Genomic DNA, 16819 nt, shown 5'->3' on the forward strand with positions numbered 1-16819 from the left:
CACTCCAGTGTGCTGTGAATCGCACTGGTCCAGGGCCCTTGGTGCTTGCAGCTCTGTCTTCAGCAGTTTTTGCAGAGACAGCATTGGAATGTCTGGGAAAAATGCTTTTTATAGATATACTGGATCAACAACTTTTTTTGTTCCAGGGAAGGGGATGGGCAGTTGTTTTCATATTTTGGTTCATAAGAGGATTGCAGAATGTGGCTATTTAAGTGCACATTCCTCTCGTAACAGGCTATAGACCTACTTTGTCTATGCATTCGAATAACACAGGGATTAAAAATGAGCCTGTGTACGCTTTCCAACAAGCGCTGAGATTATTTTCATAATTCAGAAATAGCGTCTTCTCTTCATCTCACATTGTCTCACAGAGGGGCCGACCATTGTTGCGTGAATGCTTTTATTCTAAGCTCATATTAGCAATTAGCGGCTCATTGTCTTGTTAATTCACAGCGGCGATCCTTTCCCACGGCCCACGTTTTGTTGAGTTTGTGCAGCGATGACAGGATGCTGCGCGTTTGTTCAGTTCAGGCACCTTTTCTTGATACATTTTGGTTACTCTAGCATACAGACACTCTATTGTAACCTGAAAGCTTTGTGTCATATATTATGTACTGCAAAAAACCAATGATGGGGGAGGGGCACAGCAGAGGTCTGCTCTGGGGGCCGTCGTCAGTGTTTGAGTGCTCTATGAAAACAAACAGAACTTTAACTTAATTAAATTCATCTTTTTTTTATAAGTAGAATGAGACATTACACACTGTTATGTTGTAATCCCTCTCGGTAATCCAATTAGGGGGGATGTTTTTGGTAATGTGACACGTTGCCGTGTGGTTGAAGCGAACTGGATCAAATCTGCGGTAGATTTATTTAAAAGATAAATTACAAAAAGATGTCCCGTCCCTCTCCTACGTAGGTTTCATTTTCCCTCAAATGAACAGCTCCACAGTACAGTATTTACATTACAGCAACAAAGAAGATGCTAAAGTTGCGCAGGCTGGACTGATAATTTGTGACTCCAGTGTTATATAAAAGACAAAAACATGGCTTATTTCCAGACTTTTACAGCAAAGTTAGTAAAGTTCAATAATTAAAATAAATGTGAAATTAAACAGCCTGCCAGAGTGTTTCAGGGTTTTATCGAGTGATTCCTTAGAACAGTGGCTCCGTCAGGCCATCGTACTTTGCATAAACGAGACTTTCCACTTCCCCCAAATTGCATAACTCCCACCGTCTGTTTTCCTCTGTAGTACATTTGCAATCGGAGGAGAAGCTGCTGTGTGTGTTGTAGTTTCAGCCCACAGCGCTGCACTCCTGACTGTGAAGATGCGTTTGAAGTCGCTGTGAGCGTTAGCTGAGGGATTGTTTGTTGGACCATTTCTCCTTGTGTCTCCCAGGATGTCCAGTCATAGCCACGGTAAAAATAGCTCATGATGTACAGGGTGGGAAAGTCAGCAACAAAGACGGAAGCTGAGACCCGGGAGTCACATCCCATCAGTGTGCGCAGCTGTGCTGATAGGACCAGATGCTTTGGCAGGACCCATGTTTTCACCACTCTCTGGACGCGCGTCCGATATACGTTAGCGGCGTCCTGCTCCGAGGCACGCTGCATCATACGGTCACTCGTGTGGTCACAGCAGGCTCCTTTAAATAAATTCCCCAGAATTAGTCAGAGCGCCCCGGGAGACAGAGGGCAGTGGCTCGGAGCATTCAGGGCTGGCGCAATCCAACAATCTATTATTGTCTAATTTCTGCCTGTACGTGGAGCCGTCATACTGGGAGGGAGAACGCCATCATTACTCAGCATGGGGGCTCTAAGTCACATCTGTACCCAGCAATTACTCCATTTGGAAGGGCCACAAACATAGTAGGTTGAGTATAGAGCCAGAGGAACATGGCGACTGGCCGATTTTGATAAATTGTGAAAATATCTATGTACAATTTGAGATGAATGAGTTGCTGTGCACCCCCCCCCCCCACACACAAATGCGTTTTCTGCTTGAATTGGCTTTCTGCTCACCCAGTTTTGACATACTGTGCGATTTAAGCCTCTTGATATTAAAATCTGACATTTACAAATAACACAGATTGCTTTAAGGAGGTCAGTCAAGCAAGCGGCTTAACACTTAGAAATGGTATAGCTGATGTGTTCTTTTAGCCAGAGGCCAACCAGGATTGTTGATTAGATCTGCAGTGAGTTTAAGCGCTGTTCACTAATTTGTGCTTCTGGTTTGTTGTGTGAAGTTTCTTTCTTTATTTATTTAACAGTGTTCATTAATGCCACAATTTATTTGAGTAATTCTCACTGAACTTGTAATTATTACTTACAGTTGTCATCTTTTTGTGCTTGAAGGCGTTTGGATTTATATCAACATTTTGCACCATATTAACACCATTACACCATTTCTCCAACAAGATTTGTACTTTTTGTGCCACCACCATTTTGATCTGTTCCAGCCCCCCCAATTTGGGGGGGGGGGGGGGGCATCATCATCCAAATTCTACCACTAATAAGCTAAGATTAGGTTTTATTATGATGCGACTGTAACCAACTGGTTATATGTAGGCATTCTTGCATCCAGTAACTCACTGACGGTTCCTGCACCAGCAAGCCTTCTAGATGGGGAGCCTGATGGTAAACTGGGACTGTGCAGATGTGGGATGGAAGTCTGAATGGAAACCAACGGTTCGTCACCGAAATGCAGAAGGGAATCATCAGCATTTTAAGCTCAAACTGAAGAGAACTCTAGAAGATAATCAGTCATGTGACCACATTTAGGAGCAGGGTTGGGTGAGGTGGGGTGACGTTAGGTCACTTGAGAAGCCCCCGTAGCGTCAGTTGGACGTTAACTGACAGTGGTCATCATCATGGTGTGTCGAGACAATGTGGTAATGACTGGGAAACAAGTGTTTCAATTTGTGGTTGTTGTTTTTTGAGTGCGCCTGTTTGTTTTGGTCTGTTTCTCTATTAAAATCTGCCGTGAGCAGATAAGAAGAACACACTTCTGTTTGTTCTCTGTTTCCTGGCTGGTGTGTTTTCTTCTGTGTGTGCTCTCTATGGTGCGTAGTTGTTGTTGATCTATTTAGCTTTTTTTGGTCAGTCTTTAAATCAAAAACGGGGTTTACAAGTTATTTAATGTGGTGTTTAAGTAAACAGGCACCCATAAGAATGTCACTGAATTTAAAAAAAAAAGCTCTAACTATAAAAATAATGATAATAATAATTAGAAATGCACGCATACATGTGCAGGATATCTGGTTGTGTGAAACTACTAAAAATGCAAATGAGATCACGGAATGAGTAACACCCCCCCCCCCCCAACCTGATTTCTGACTTGTTTCAGGAGCTTTTTGCCTTCAATCTAGGTCTTTATTGCAAATGCCCAACTGGATTTAGATCTGGTGATTGACGTAGTCTTTCAAGGGCACTCACTCTTTGGCCCTAAAAATCCCCTGGTTGCCTCGTCAGTATGTTTGCCTAAAACCAGAGGGACGGTGCACGGCGTCCTGCGGGCTGGATGGATGTAAACACACTCAAACAGCAGTAAAGCTGAAGGTCAGCGTTTTAGTTTCATTTCAGAAGCAGCGTTTTGGAGGAAAGCCAAAACAATAAAAGAGTGTCACCGCTCAAATATTAACAGACACCCCTGAAGTCGGATTTTACTACCAGTCATTTAACTTTTTGAACTTCCTTTCTCATGATCCACATATAATATTCCAATTAACCACCATAAAGGTGTGAAGTCAGAATATTTCTTCTCAGGGGTTCAATCCACGCGCCAGTACACATAGTCATCATAACGCATGACTTGGGCCTCAGGTGGTAATCTTCTTAAATCAAAATAGGAAGTCATTAATAACACACACACACACACACACACACACACATATATATTATATATATTTGACCTAAATCAGATCCTCAGGCTCTCGCACCCTGAAGGATAATCCAGGGTTTATTAGGCAGGTTGCCCAGCAGTTGATAAGGTCTGCTAATGAAAATGCCTGCATGTGCCACCAGGGTTACTCAGCACTGTGTCATTCTTCCTGTTTTTTTCTCCCCCCCCCCACAGGCCACCTTCCGTCATCACTTGCAGTAATCCTCCGAACCACAGACAAGATTGTGTGGGCAAATGAGTTTGAGCGTAAGTTGTTCTAACCTATTTTGCCAAAGTAGCTTTTCTTTTCCTAATTTGGGACGCTTGCTCACGCACTCATGCGTTCTGTTTTCCTCACAGCCATCGAGCTGACCTGTTTAATAGAGTCTATCTCAACCAACAACCCACGGATCGAATGGAAAAAGATTAAAAACGGTGTCCCCAGCTATGTGTACTTTCAGAGGAAGATAGCAGGTAAACGGCTTGGAAAGTTTCTTTTTGGAAAAGCGGCAGCCCGCAGCCTTTCAAGGCGAGTTCTCAAGACTCAAAGCTGAGCCCAATGAATGGCACCTTGAAAGAAGTTGGCATCGAGTTCTGTTTTCGACCTGTGAAGTCACGCTGTTTCTGAATGAGCAATTGTGAAGTGTTTTTCTCCTCTCAAAAGGGGACTTGGAGCACAGAGCCGAGCTGAGAGAACCAGCCAACATTCTGATCTACAACGCCACTCGGTCGGACACTGCAGAGTACCGCTGCGAGGTGGCCGCCATCGACGATCAGAGGGACTTTGATGAGATACTTATTAGTCTTGCAGTACGAGGTATGGCAACAGGCTGGAGCCACGTCACTGCGTCTCCCCTGGGTTCCCACCAATAGGGAACTGAGTTACTTCTCTTTGTCTTTGAATCAGGATTTCGAGGGTTGTTGCCCTCACTTTAAAGGAAGAGCGCAACATCATAGGAAATGTTCTTTTTGCTTTCTTTTCAGGAGTTAGATGAGAAGCTCACATGATAGAAAGGTGAAGCTCTTAGTTCAGCTGAGTCCAAACAGTCTGGATCAGCTCTGCTCTTCTGGAGGCCTGCCTACAATTCGAAAGGTCACTTATTAGCATTTTATGTTTTGTTCATACAAACCACACTGAGTGATGGTTTTTTAAATGCTTGTCTGTCTCTTCCTGGAATCGTGTTGTAATTATAATGTCTCATTATTATGTGGTGTAAACTAGACGAGCTGCTTGTTGCTCTGCCAGGCCGTCACTTTCAAGCCAGATTGTGTCACAGGGGGTCGGGCCGAGGCTCACTGCCCCCTCAGACCCTCCTCAGACCTGCGTGATCTGATCACAGTTGGACCGCTCTGACCGTCTCCACGTGACTTCTGTTCTGTACAGGCAAATAAACAACTGGATCTTTTCCTGTTGTTTTGAATCAGCATATTTACCTGCCACAGTTTGAAGTACGACGCAGAACTCTTGAGGATTTTGAACATACTTAGAAGCCGTGCGTGTTTAGTCTTTGCAGTGGATCGTATTGACACATTCAGTCATTTAGACCATTGACTGTTTAATTCTATTTAAGGGAATAACATGTTGTGTTAGATGATCTGTCTGGTTTATTATTTAAGCTGAGGGAGAGAAAGCTTGTCTGCTGGGTGAGTTACACTGACCCCCAAGACGCTTGTCCCTCATCTGTCATGAGGAAATGAATCAGGAGAAGTCAAAACAGTACCAACTTTCTTTGCGTCTTGATGCTTCATGACACACCAAACTAGCCAAGATGTTGGAGGCACACTAAGATATCTATTTATGAGCTAAACATACGCGTGTGTGTGTGTGTGTGTGTGTGTGTGTGTGTGTGTGTGTGTGTGTGCAGTGAAACCTGTCGTACCGCGGTGCAGCGTCCCCGAGGCCGTCACAGTAGGAACGTCAACCGAGCTGCGGTGTCTGGAGAACGAGGGCTTCCCCACGCCGCTGTATCGCTGGTTCCACAACAATGAGGAACTTCCTCAGGACCCCAAAAGCAGCCCGAAGTTTGTCAACTCTTCCTACACCATCAACCCCGACACCGGAAGCCTGGTGAGTACAAATCAAGTGCGTCTCAGTCAAATTGCTGAACTGTGTTTTTGCCCTTTTCAGACATGGACATGATGAATTCTTGTTATTGAGGCCTTGTGATTTTTACATAAACAGTAATGCTGGAAAGATGTGGCTGTCTGTGCAATATAAGGTGCATATAATTACTGACACTGGTGCCACATAATTAGGTAAAAGAAAAGGCTGTGGTATTTGCAGTTGCTAAAAAGGCAGAAAAACTATAAAGCAGCTGCCAGGATACTGGAACATCACTGCATGAGTAACAATACGGGCTGCTGTTGCACTTCCTCAATCCTCAGACGTGTGTTTATTCATACATGAGCTGACTTGTTCAGTAGCGATCAGATTAATGAAAACGGCTGCATGTCTGGAAGAGGCTTTTTAGCGGCTCCCTGGACTCTGGCGCAGCAGCAGGGGTACTCACTTCCAGCCTATCTGATGTAAATGTGAGTCGCTTAATCGGAATAAAAGCTCAGCCATCAGATGACTAACAGCATGGTTAATCTATGCATGGAAACGTAGCCAGCGAGGAAGCTGAAGCAGAAACTTGCAAATGAATAGAGGATAATGTTGCATTCAAAAGCAAAGCAATGCGGTTATCGTCGACTTCACAGACATAAAAGCTGGGTAAGCTTTAACTGTGGTACGAATTAGCATTTTGTTGACAATGCAGCTACGTGTCATTTCGCTGAAAGATTTCTAAAAATGTCTCCTCAGAAATTCCGACGGGTGAGGAAGGAGGACGCGGGGGAGTACTACTGCCAAGCTAAGAACGATGCTGGCCATGCACAGTGTCCCTCAAAGTGGATGGAAGTCTGTGAGTGACATGTGGATGCACATGCGCTTTTAGAACTGGGGAAAGTCTCTGGATGTGGACAGCACTGAACCCAAAGACAAACTTGAGAGGGCGGAATTTGAATTAAAAAGACAGAGTGCAGGACGTTCAGGAAGTGACACGAGGGAGGGTCCACCCATTACTTGACACTCTGAAGTGTTCTACTGTCGTCAGGTTTCCATCTCGATTGACTGCACGAGAGTGCGGAGTGCAAACAGTGGCTCGGCTCGTCCACAGAGGCTGAACGCTGTCACTGTTCGTGTTACGCGAAATGTGCTAAACCTGCAGCTGGTCACATGATCAGTACAGCACCGCCCCCTAACCATTATTTTTAGCTCTCATAACTAAACATTTATTCACGGCCACGACTGAACGTAATCATGGAACCACTGAGCGAGTGATATAAGACCCAGTCGATCACTGCCAATCCAATTCATGTTTATCATCATAATTTTTTTGCAGCTGTAACAACAACAAAAAAATGCCCAACTGAACCGAACGCACGCAGAAATCTTTCTAAATGTGGCTCGATCCCTGTGTTAATCTACGATTAGGGATGAGAAAAAGAAATGACCAGACATAAAAAGACAAATGAGGAGAAGTTGCAGGTTGGTGAGTAAAAGCGGAGCTGAGGATGCTGCCCACCGTTTGACTTCTTCTTCTTCTTCTTCTTCTTCTTCCTTCAAACGTGCCATCAACGCCAGCACGGCGGGAGGAGGAGACATTCACACGCTTCCTCCCGTCGTGAGGACACAACGTACACGTGTCAGTTCATCTGCCCCTCCAGTGACGGCTAACACAGAAAAGTGAAACGCTAAACATGTTGAGTACTCATGTTGGCGTGTCAGTTATAGTGAATATCTACTCAGATTCCACTTGAAGGCAACAGACAGACAACTGATGAGCAGTTGCCCGTACGCCTTAACAGGCAAAGTCCAAACACGCCGGCTGAGTTCTGGCTGTGAAACTCTGCTTGTTGTGAACATGAAGCAACTTCAGATGCTACAAAGTGAGAGGTACCGCGTCAAAAGAGGAACTATTGAACAAAGAGGAAGCTCTGAGCAGTTGTACTCTGTGTCAGGTTCTTCATCTCATCCTCATTACTACGGTCCAAGTTTTCTGACAGTCATGTAACACTGAAGGAAACAGGAATGGGACTGCAGATGTCTGTTCAAAACTGAGTGAGACACTTCTTCATCATCAGAAATTCCTGCTTATATTTAAGCAGTTTAGTTTGGACTTTGACTTCCTGTTTCACAATTGCTGCAGATGTACTGTAGGTGTTTCCAGTAGTATTGATTGTCCCCGGATCGATCATGTTCTACAACTATGTCCATGCAGCTAGCGGGGAATGCTAACATTAGCCGAGAGCTCTAATGATGTCAAAGCAGCAAATGTTTTGATTAGAGACCTTAAATGAGTTTAACTAATGCCTCCATAAGGTTTAATGGTTACCAAGACAACAGGTTTTAGCTGAACTAAGTCTGAGAATGTTTTCTGGACTTTATTGAATATTGATCTGTAATCTGTTTCTTCAACAATCACTGTGAGAAGTTTTCAGAGAACGTTACCCTGCCTTCAGGCAGAATATTCTTGGAACGAATTAAAAACTTAACGATGAAACTGCCGTAACCCTCAACAGGAAAAAGCGGAAGAAAATGGATGGATGGACTATGAAAGTGTATGTGAAAGAGGATTTTCTGAACCAGAGTTTGTTTCTATCAGAATTGTGTGATCAGGGAGTTTCATAATTATCAGCCAATAATAATAATGATCAGTTGTGCCTCTATTCAGGTGCTATTTTCAGTAACGTGGGAGGTAGATTTACACAAAACACTACAATATACACTCATATATACTGCAGCTGTGAGGTAACACGAGAGCCACTGATGTCCCTGATCTCTGTGCCGTCCTACAGACGACGTCGACATCCTGGATATTTTCTTCAAGTCCTTCGGGGCAGTGCTTGCGTTCATCATTCTGACTGCCTTGATTTGGCAGTGCCTTATGCGCGTGTGCTCCTCCAAAAAAGGCCACAATGAAAATGAGTGAGTACTAACTACCGAAGGAGGGAGGCAGGAGGCTCGTCCTTCATTTCTGCACTACAACTTATTATTGTCTGTTCTCTTTCAGCTTCAGTTGGCCCGCACAGAACGACGGCGTCGACTTCGGCGACGCAGATGAGGTAAGAAAGAAACTGGCTCACACAGCATTTCTTTTGCTGAAGGAACAAAAGTATTCAACAACAGCTCTGGTGTGAGCAGAAGTGTTTCGTGGTATTTATGTGTGTGTGATGGTATTTTTCGCAGGGCCACTTTCGCCACAAGTCCTCATTCATCATTTGACTGCTGATGACACAGAAGTGAGGACATGTTGAGGTTAACTTGCAGAAGTTCTGCTCTGGACGGAAACGTTTGAGGCGGTGTAACATGGCACATTATTCTCTGATGCACATCAAACTCAACCAACTTGCCAAAGTAATTTTAGTATCATTTTATGGCTCTATATCATGTTTTTTATAGTGCAACAGTTTGTTTTGTTTTTTAATGTTTTCTGTTGGAAGACCTTGGGTTTACTCCTTTAGTCTTTATGTATTTAGATTTTATTTTCTTACTTTCCAACAAACTATTTATGTTGTTAAAGAGCAAAACAATTTCAAATCTGTGACATTTGAACTTTGACCCATGGTGTTTATGCTGGAAGCTACATTCCATCACAATTTTTGAACAAGTCCTCTTTTATAACTGTTTGACTTTTTACAGTGTACACTGTTGTTTTACAATCTGTATTTACTGTACATGCTCTTTGTTCATCTGATTATGTTTGTTTCTTCCTGAAGTGGCCAAGTTGAAACTTGTTTTTGTATATATATATAAAATACTGTAGTTATACAGGCAATAAGTAGCTGACTGTAAAAGGCTGATTGGCTCAGATTCATAAGGCACAATTAATCAGCCTGTATTATACTTACAGATTATAACAAATAAGTACAAGTACAGAATAGCCCACTGATTTGAATACTATATATCCCACTATGCTGCAAATTCATTCTGTATAATAAAAGGTGGTGAAGTGTGATTTTTAGAGTGCCGTTACTGTGTATAAGTGACCTTCCGTGCTTTGCTTTTTTGTGGGTATTGGACATATTGTCCAGTATTTACTGTACATAAATACATACTTTTTTTTAATCTTTTAATTTTCATAAATGGCACTCCATACCTTATTGTGAATACGGCAATAAAACGGTTTGTTTGAAATAAATTAACGGTATTTACTGTCCGGTGTGTTTCTGCAGTGTTGAGCCTTTCACTGACATCAGTACATGTTTCAAACATTTGTGTGAATTATTTGTGTCAAATCTCAGGAACTGTTGTATTATGTCCACTGTTCATGTTATTTTGTTACTATTAAATACATTTGATCTGTAAATGTCGTGGAGATTCAGATGTTTCGCTGTGGAAATGTTTGATTCAAAATCTGTGATTTGACCTGAGGAGAAAAAGAAGAATACACAGAGACCCTTTTACCAAACCGCTAATTGTCTGGCAGTTGATTTGCTGATAAGCTCAATACAGTGATGAGGATTAAAGATGGTGACTTTACACATTTATAACACTTCAGCGTCGCTTGAGACCCTGTTATTAATTTGGCTTTTATATATTTGGATGTATCAGTAATGAAAGAATGTATTTTGGAGCATTGCATCGTCAAAGTGTGATTTGGAAAAGCAAAGAAAATGCAAACATATATTATGGAGGAAATGGAACTATTCCATGGAAATACATATAATTTTTAATTAGTTTCGTCATCTGAAAGACACTTTACAGCTTAAAGAGGAACTCATTATAAAAAAAAATGTTGTGCAATTAGAAGATATTGATATTTTGAGATTGCGTTATATTTATGCCTTACAGTTAACATTTATTTTTCAAACTTATTTACTGAATTTCAATAAATGACACTTAGTGCCACTTAACACATTAAGGAGAATGGAATAAACTAAAATGCAGCACGAAATACATAATGAAACAAGAACTTCCGGTTTATATTCGCCCCAGCTCCCGTATTTTATTTTGAAAAAACCTCAACCCGGAAGTATTTGGCCTACGCAGGTGGCGTAGGTCCTGTTCATTTTGACAACATTCACGATATTCTCTGAGAGGAAAAAAACAAACATGTGTCGTGTGTCTTCCCCCAGCGAGGTTCGGGTCCGTTGCTAATCCGTTACTCGTCTAAATTAACGTCCGGGGACGCGGAGGAGAAGCGGGAGAAAGAAGCGTCCGACTCGCTGATGGACATTTTGTTGTGCGTTTTCGTTGCACCGCCGTCGTGTTGCTATTTAGCTTCATCAGTAGAAATGAGTGTTGACATGTAGCTGATGTTTCCTCTCCAATAGCGCAGACTTTTCCTCGTCTAACACTGCGTCCGGAGCTCCGAGGGGGAACTGGGGTCGAGCAACCTTTGGGCCTTTCTGTGTCTTTTTTTTTTCTACTTAACTTTTAAAAAAGCAGTTGTTGTCGGATTAGTTTGCTAAGAGTAACTCCGGCCAAAAAAACAAAACAAAACGTTACAATGAGTTTCTTTAGTTTTGGTCAAAGTGCAGAAGTTGACGTTGTCCTGAATGACGCTGAGACGAGGAAGAAAGCTGAACACAAGACTGAAGATGGAAAGAAAGACAAATACTTTCTCTTCTATGACGGCGAGACCGTCAGTGGGAAGGTGAATGTGACACTCAAGAGTCCCGGGAAGAGGCTGGAGCACCAGGGCATCAAGATCGAGTTTGTTGGACAAATAGGTGAGTAGGAACAGAAACATCCAAGTCCCCCATCCAGCACAAGAGGCCTAGCGTAGTTCACCTTACAGATGACAGTACCTGCAAGTCCAGCTGGAGGGCTTCGTGATCTCCGCACATCTGGATGAAGGAGCATGCTGGGAAACACAAGACATGCAGAGGTTCATAGAAAGATATTCGACTTCATTCACAGCAGTGTCGCTGCAAACCAGCAAGACAGACAGACAGACCAAACAGTTTGGGCGACATGCAGCTCACTCACAGTAAAACAAAGTTTATGTTTTAAGATATGAACATTTGGTATGAATGGAAAAGCTGGATAATCACCAAGGTGACCGGAGCTATGGAAAAATGTGTGTATATATATATATATATATATATATATATATATATATATATATATATGTGTGTGTGTGTGTGTGTGTATACATATATATACATATACACACGTATATATGTGTATATGTATGTAGATATGTAGATATACATATCTACACATACATATATATACACACATTTTATATATGTTTGTATATATACACATTCTACATAGATATAAATATATACACGTCTATAAACAGTACATACATATTCATATACGTGTATATGCACACACATCTTCAAAGATATGGAAAGGTCCTGAATTTATTGGTAAAATGTTTCGAACTGATCATCAATTGATGAGTTCATTCAACATCATATCGTTTCTGTCTGTCGAACACATGAGAGTAGGAAACCCACACACTTCATCCAGCTCTGTGTGCTACTTTTATCCGTGAAATCTGAGGTCTTGTGCATTCGTTCTGCCTTTTAACGGCACCTTCTCTGCTCCAGAGTTGTACTACGACAGAGGAAACCACCACGAGTTCGTGTCCCTGGTGAAAGATCTCGCCAGGCCCGGTGAAATGACTCAGTCACAGACCTTTGACTTTGAGTTCACTCATGTTGAGAAACCTTACGAGTCCTACACGGGACAGAATGTGAAGCTGAGGTGAGCTCTTCAGTGATGGTCATTCTTAAATATCTTGTCGTGTCAGAAGTAAATTTACATTTTTCTATAATAAAATACAAAAAAAGCCCCAAAAACTGTTGTTTGCTCTGATTGTATGATTCAAAATGTGTTCAAGCCAGATGAGAATCAGGGTAAAAGTACGTTTCTGTTGGCCGCCTGTTGGTTCATTGGTTGCTGTAACCTTTTAATTAATTGCATTCCAATTCCAAAACAACAATCGCAGTCTGACATTATTTCATTACTGACTGAGTTACCTGTGACACTGCAGCAATTAGCCACCAAGCTAACCTGTTGCCGTCGTTATAAATTCACAACATTCAGCTCCCGTAAATCCTACAGACTTGATATGAACACGCCGTGTCTGGTGTTTTGTCCACGTGCAGGTATTTCCTGCGCGCCACGGTCATCAGAAGACTCAACGACATCAGCAAAGAGATGGACATCGTGGTTCACACCCTGAGCACGTACCCCGAACTCAACTCCTCCATTAAAATGGAAGTGGGAATTGAAGACTGTCTCCACATTGAGTTCGAGTACAACAAATCCAAGTAGGTTTAAAACCAGAGTGATGTCTACATAACAAAGTACTCATGTCACACCTTTGTTGCCTTCAAAGAAAGAAAATCACCGTAATACTGTAAAGCCACCATATCATTCAGAAAAGGAGAGCGTTGAAATAAATCCAACTCATCGGCGTAGCAAATGTACTTCTCATTATTCAGATGTTACTTCTTGCTGTCCCATCACAGTGAAAGCAGAGAAATGCAAACGTGGCGTGTTGATTCTCGACAGATACCATCTGAAAGACGTGATTGTGGGGAAAATCTATTTTCTGCTGGTGAGGATTAAGATAAAGCACATGGAGATTGACATCATCAAACGTGAGACGACAGGCACGGGCCCCAGCGTCTACCACGAAAATGACACCATTGCCAAGTACGAGATCATGGACGGCGCACCGGTCAGGGGTAAGCGGACAGCACGGATAATTGTTACCATGTAGCATCAACACATTCAGTCAACGCCTCCCAACTTGTGACCGTGTGTCTGCGTGTGTGTCTCGTGTCAGGAGAGTCCATTCCGATCCGGTTATTCCTGGCGGGCTATGATCTGACTCCCACCATGCGAGACATAAACAAGAAGTTCTCTGTGCGCTACTACCTGAACCTGGTGCTGATCGACGAGGAGGAGAGACGCTACTTCAAGCAGCAAGTAAGCAACAAATAAAAGAAACTGCAGAAATTAAAGAGAGAAACCGGAGACGTTCAGTTATCACACCAACCGTTACATTTTTGCTCCAGGAAGTTGTTGTTTTTTTTTTTTTTTAAAGTGCGGATTAAACGCGAGGTAGGAAGGGAACGGTGCTTTAGTTATCGGACAAACAGTATCTGCTTCTAAGCAGCTTTGAATATGGAGCTGAGATCAAGTCTTCATTTTAAATTCAGGGGTTCGAGTGAGGATTGATACAGAGGCATCTGGGAATACCCACAAAAATACTACAGTCCAGTCAGGTGTTTCCTTTGTGGAGTTTTATTGTGAGCGGCACTCAGTTTGCTTTCATACCGGATCGTTTGCTCTGGTTATGAAAAATGAGGAGCGTTAAACGATTTGTTCACTGTGGAAGCCTTGAGTCATCCAAAAATAACAAATTGCCGGATCGTTTCGATTTCTCAAATTTGACATTTTGCTGTTTTTTGTTGTTTAATGTGAGAATCTTTTTGGTTTGTTGGTCAAACAAAACAAGTCTTATAAGGCAAGATGAAGGAAATCAATGCTTCCTTCTTTCTTTTTTTTTATTGCACATTTTCATCTCCAAGTGCTTAAAGCGACAGAAACAATCCCTGTGCGGAAGGAAAGTTCTACAAAAATGAAGCGATTAAGATCCATGTCGGTTGTAAATTAAGATGTCACAAAACTGGGATATCGCGTATCCTCAGTGGGATGGTCGGAGGTTTTAAAACTCTTCCGAGTTGCTAGTAAGTCAAGACAAAATAGCGGGAGGAGCCAGTGATGGGACAGATGTGTGTATGACGCCCCCTGGTGCTCTGGCGGGTGGCTTCTCAACCTTCTGCGTCATTTAGAGAGATTTTCCTCACTCGTCATTGTATTTTTCTCGGTAGATCTGCTCTGCTACTGGATGTATTTCTCGCCTCTCTCTGTAAATGTCCTTGTATGAAATAGAGCACAGTTTACAGCCACGTGTTAGAAAGGCATCTGCCAGAAACCCCTCAGGGCAAACTCCCCCCAACTGCCACGGACGAAGACCCCCACTCCTCGTGTTGATATGAATGACTCATTCAAAGTTAACGCACTTTAACGCACTCCGTGTTCACTCCTCCCTCTCTAGGAAATCACACTGTGGAGGAAAGGTGATGTGGTGAGGAAGAGCATGTCTCACCAGGCCGCCATCGCCTCTCAGAGGTACGAGGGCTCGGCTGCTTCGGAGAGCGCGCTGGAACAGTCCGCCAAGGAGGACAGCGGGTAGATGTTCCGTCCTCGGGGTCTCTTCATCTGGAGTGGTGCAGCTACCTGTCAACTGTCCAACATCTGGAGAAGCAGCTGTTAGATTTGTATTTGCTGCTGTTAAAAGGGAGGAATAAGGGAGACGTGAACTATTAAGAAGAACAGTTTGCATGAAGCTTTCAGGGTAGCTTCAGGCTGCTGCTCGTCCTTCCTCATTAATTATGTTTTATTTTTCTTCATGGGAATCAAACTAATCACCTGTTTCGGTATCCACTGCGTCAAATCCTTCCTCCTACGCATCACCTCTTTCAATTTTTAAGCTAGCAGCCTTCTCTTTGTTACGTTGCAATGCTTCGGGGACACATTGATTTCCGACTCCTTCCTTCATGCAGCTGAACGTGCTGAATTTTCAACATTCCACCTTTTTAAAGCGTTTTCTTTTTTCCCCCTCCCCTAACATTTTTGTAAAGTCATTAAATCTGAAATAACTTTGCACTGCTAAACTTCCCGAACATGTTTTGTTCTCATCCTGTGTGTTTGCACAAATCAATATTGGAAGCGGGAACTGGAATTATTATTATTATTATTATTATTATTATTATTATTATTATTATTGTTGTTAATTTAGCAAGAGGGTTTAAGTATTATCCCACACATTTTGTCAGTTTTTTTAAAAAAAATCTGTAAATAAGAACATCCTGTTCCAGTTAGCTCGCAAGGATTATACATTACTGAATGCCACACAGTCACCCCACATATTCACATGCTTTACCTCAGCATTCCAGTGGAGTTAGGACAGGATTTCCAAGTGTTTGTGTTAATAAGGTCTGATCGTGTAAAGTCCTCTGTATCTTCTTTATTAGAGAGAAAGTTGTGCCTAATTGTATCGAGCAAATTAAATCCTCCTGCCTCTAACATTATTTTAGTCTTTTAACCAGAGAAAAGTTACAGTAGAACTGTTTATCTTTTGCAAAATGCTTCTCAATTTCTCCCCCTCCCCCTCCCCGAAAAATCGAATAAAATGATGCCAAATGGGAAAATCTCACATGGTTGTATTTCAGCAGTTGTTTAAATGTGCTGCCGTGAGAAAGCTGTGAGGCTGGACGGTTCGTTCTTGAGAAGGTTCGCCCTGAATGGCAGCGACACCTGCAGTGTATTTAGTGTGAGGAGGTCAATCCCTTCAGGTGGAGTTTACACATCCACGACCGCAAAAGTGGAGATTTGCCAAAAAGCTCAGAGTTCACGAGTTGTAAACACAAATTCCCATAAACAAGCCCATGAGTTCAAAAGCACAGGATTTTACATTTGACACAACACTTAATTTCGCTGCTCGCAGTTTGTTTTAGAAGTCATAGAAACATCATTCCACGTAGGTTTTGCCAGCAATACTTCCGAACATCACAAAACGAGGATTTAAAGACTGTCTCGTACCTGAATTCATGCTTTTTGTCACCGCTGAGGTCGTGACCTCTCTGCTGCCCAGCGTAAGACCAGACCCAGGTCATCCCCGCCGGCGTCTCATCGTGCCCTTTGTGCGACGCCATCAACAGGTCAGCAGGACTCTGGAGGATGAACGCAACATTCCACAAGCCTCCATCAGGAAAATGAAAGAGTCGCTACATTACCGAATGAAGAGACAATTTGAACTCTGACCTCTTCTGTCTCCGGTTGGTTGTTGCTGGTATTCTTGGTGGACATTCTAAGCAAAAATGTCTTCTTTTTTTTTTTTTGGAACCAAAAGTAGATAACATTT

General features: G+C 42.5%; 2 protein-coding genes across 2 annotated transcripts in view; both read left to right on the forward strand.

Annotated features, from left to right (window-relative positions):
* The window catches only part of jam3a (junctional adhesion molecule 3a), a 12273-nt gene extending 2079 nt beyond the window's left edge, over nt 1-10194 (forward strand). Inside the window, exons 2-9 of the mRNA XM_086216690.1 lie at nt 4074-4145; nt 4239-4352; nt 4543-4695; nt 5744-5946; nt 6682-6781; nt 8718-8847; nt 8933-8984; nt 9109-10194. Of these exons, the coding sequence (XP_086072816.1) occupies nt 4074-4145; nt 4239-4352; nt 4543-4695; nt 5744-5946; nt 6682-6781; nt 8718-8847; nt 8933-8984; nt 9109-9144 (860 nt within the window). The 3' untranslated portion in view covers nt 9145-10194. The remainder of the gene's footprint in view (nt 1-4073; nt 4146-4238; nt 4353-4542; nt 4696-5743; nt 5947-6681; nt 6782-8717; nt 8848-8932; nt 8985-9108) is intronic.
* A 698-nt stretch (nt 10195-10892) lies between these two features.
* On the forward strand, nt 10893-16100 carry LOC147255051 (vacuolar protein sorting-associated protein 26B-like). The gene is made up of 6 exons (XM_086216692.1): nt 10893-11594; nt 12426-12582; nt 12987-13151; nt 13396-13571; nt 13673-13815; nt 14951-16100. Exons 1-6 carry the CDS (start codon nt 11372-11374, stop codon nt 15086-15088), a joined length of 1002 nt encoding a protein of 333 aa, XP_086072818.1. The 5' UTR covers nt 10893-11371; the 3' UTR covers nt 15089-16100.
* Nucleotides 16101-16819: the final 719 nt, after the last annotated feature.

The sequence above is a fragment of the Aulostomus chinensis genome, chromosome 10, assembly GCF_037954235.1.
Source record: "Aulostomus chinensis isolate RoL2024-O1b breed Wild chromosome 10, RoL_Achi_v1.0, whole genome shotgun sequence".
In the NCBI taxonomy this organism is placed as follows: domain Eukaryota; kingdom Metazoa; phylum Chordata; class Actinopteri; order Syngnathiformes; family Aulostomidae; genus Aulostomus; species Aulostomus chinensis.

What these genes read in the sequence shown, in the direction of transcription:
- LOC147255051 (XM_086216692.1), top strand. Translation starts at nt 11,372, where the DNA reads ATGAGTTTCTTTAGTTTTGGTCAAAGTGCAGAAGTTGACGTTGTCCTG. An exon ending in CGAGTTTGTTGGACAAATAG is followed by an intron (nt 11,595 to 12,425) that starts GTGAGTAGGAAC and finishes TCTCTGCTCCAG; the next exon opens with AGTTGTACTACGACAGAGGA. An exon ending in GGACAGAATGTGAAGCTGAG is followed by an intron (nt 12,583 to 12,986) that starts GTGAGCTCTTCA and finishes GTCCACGTGCAG; the next exon opens with GTATTTCCTGCGCGCCACGG.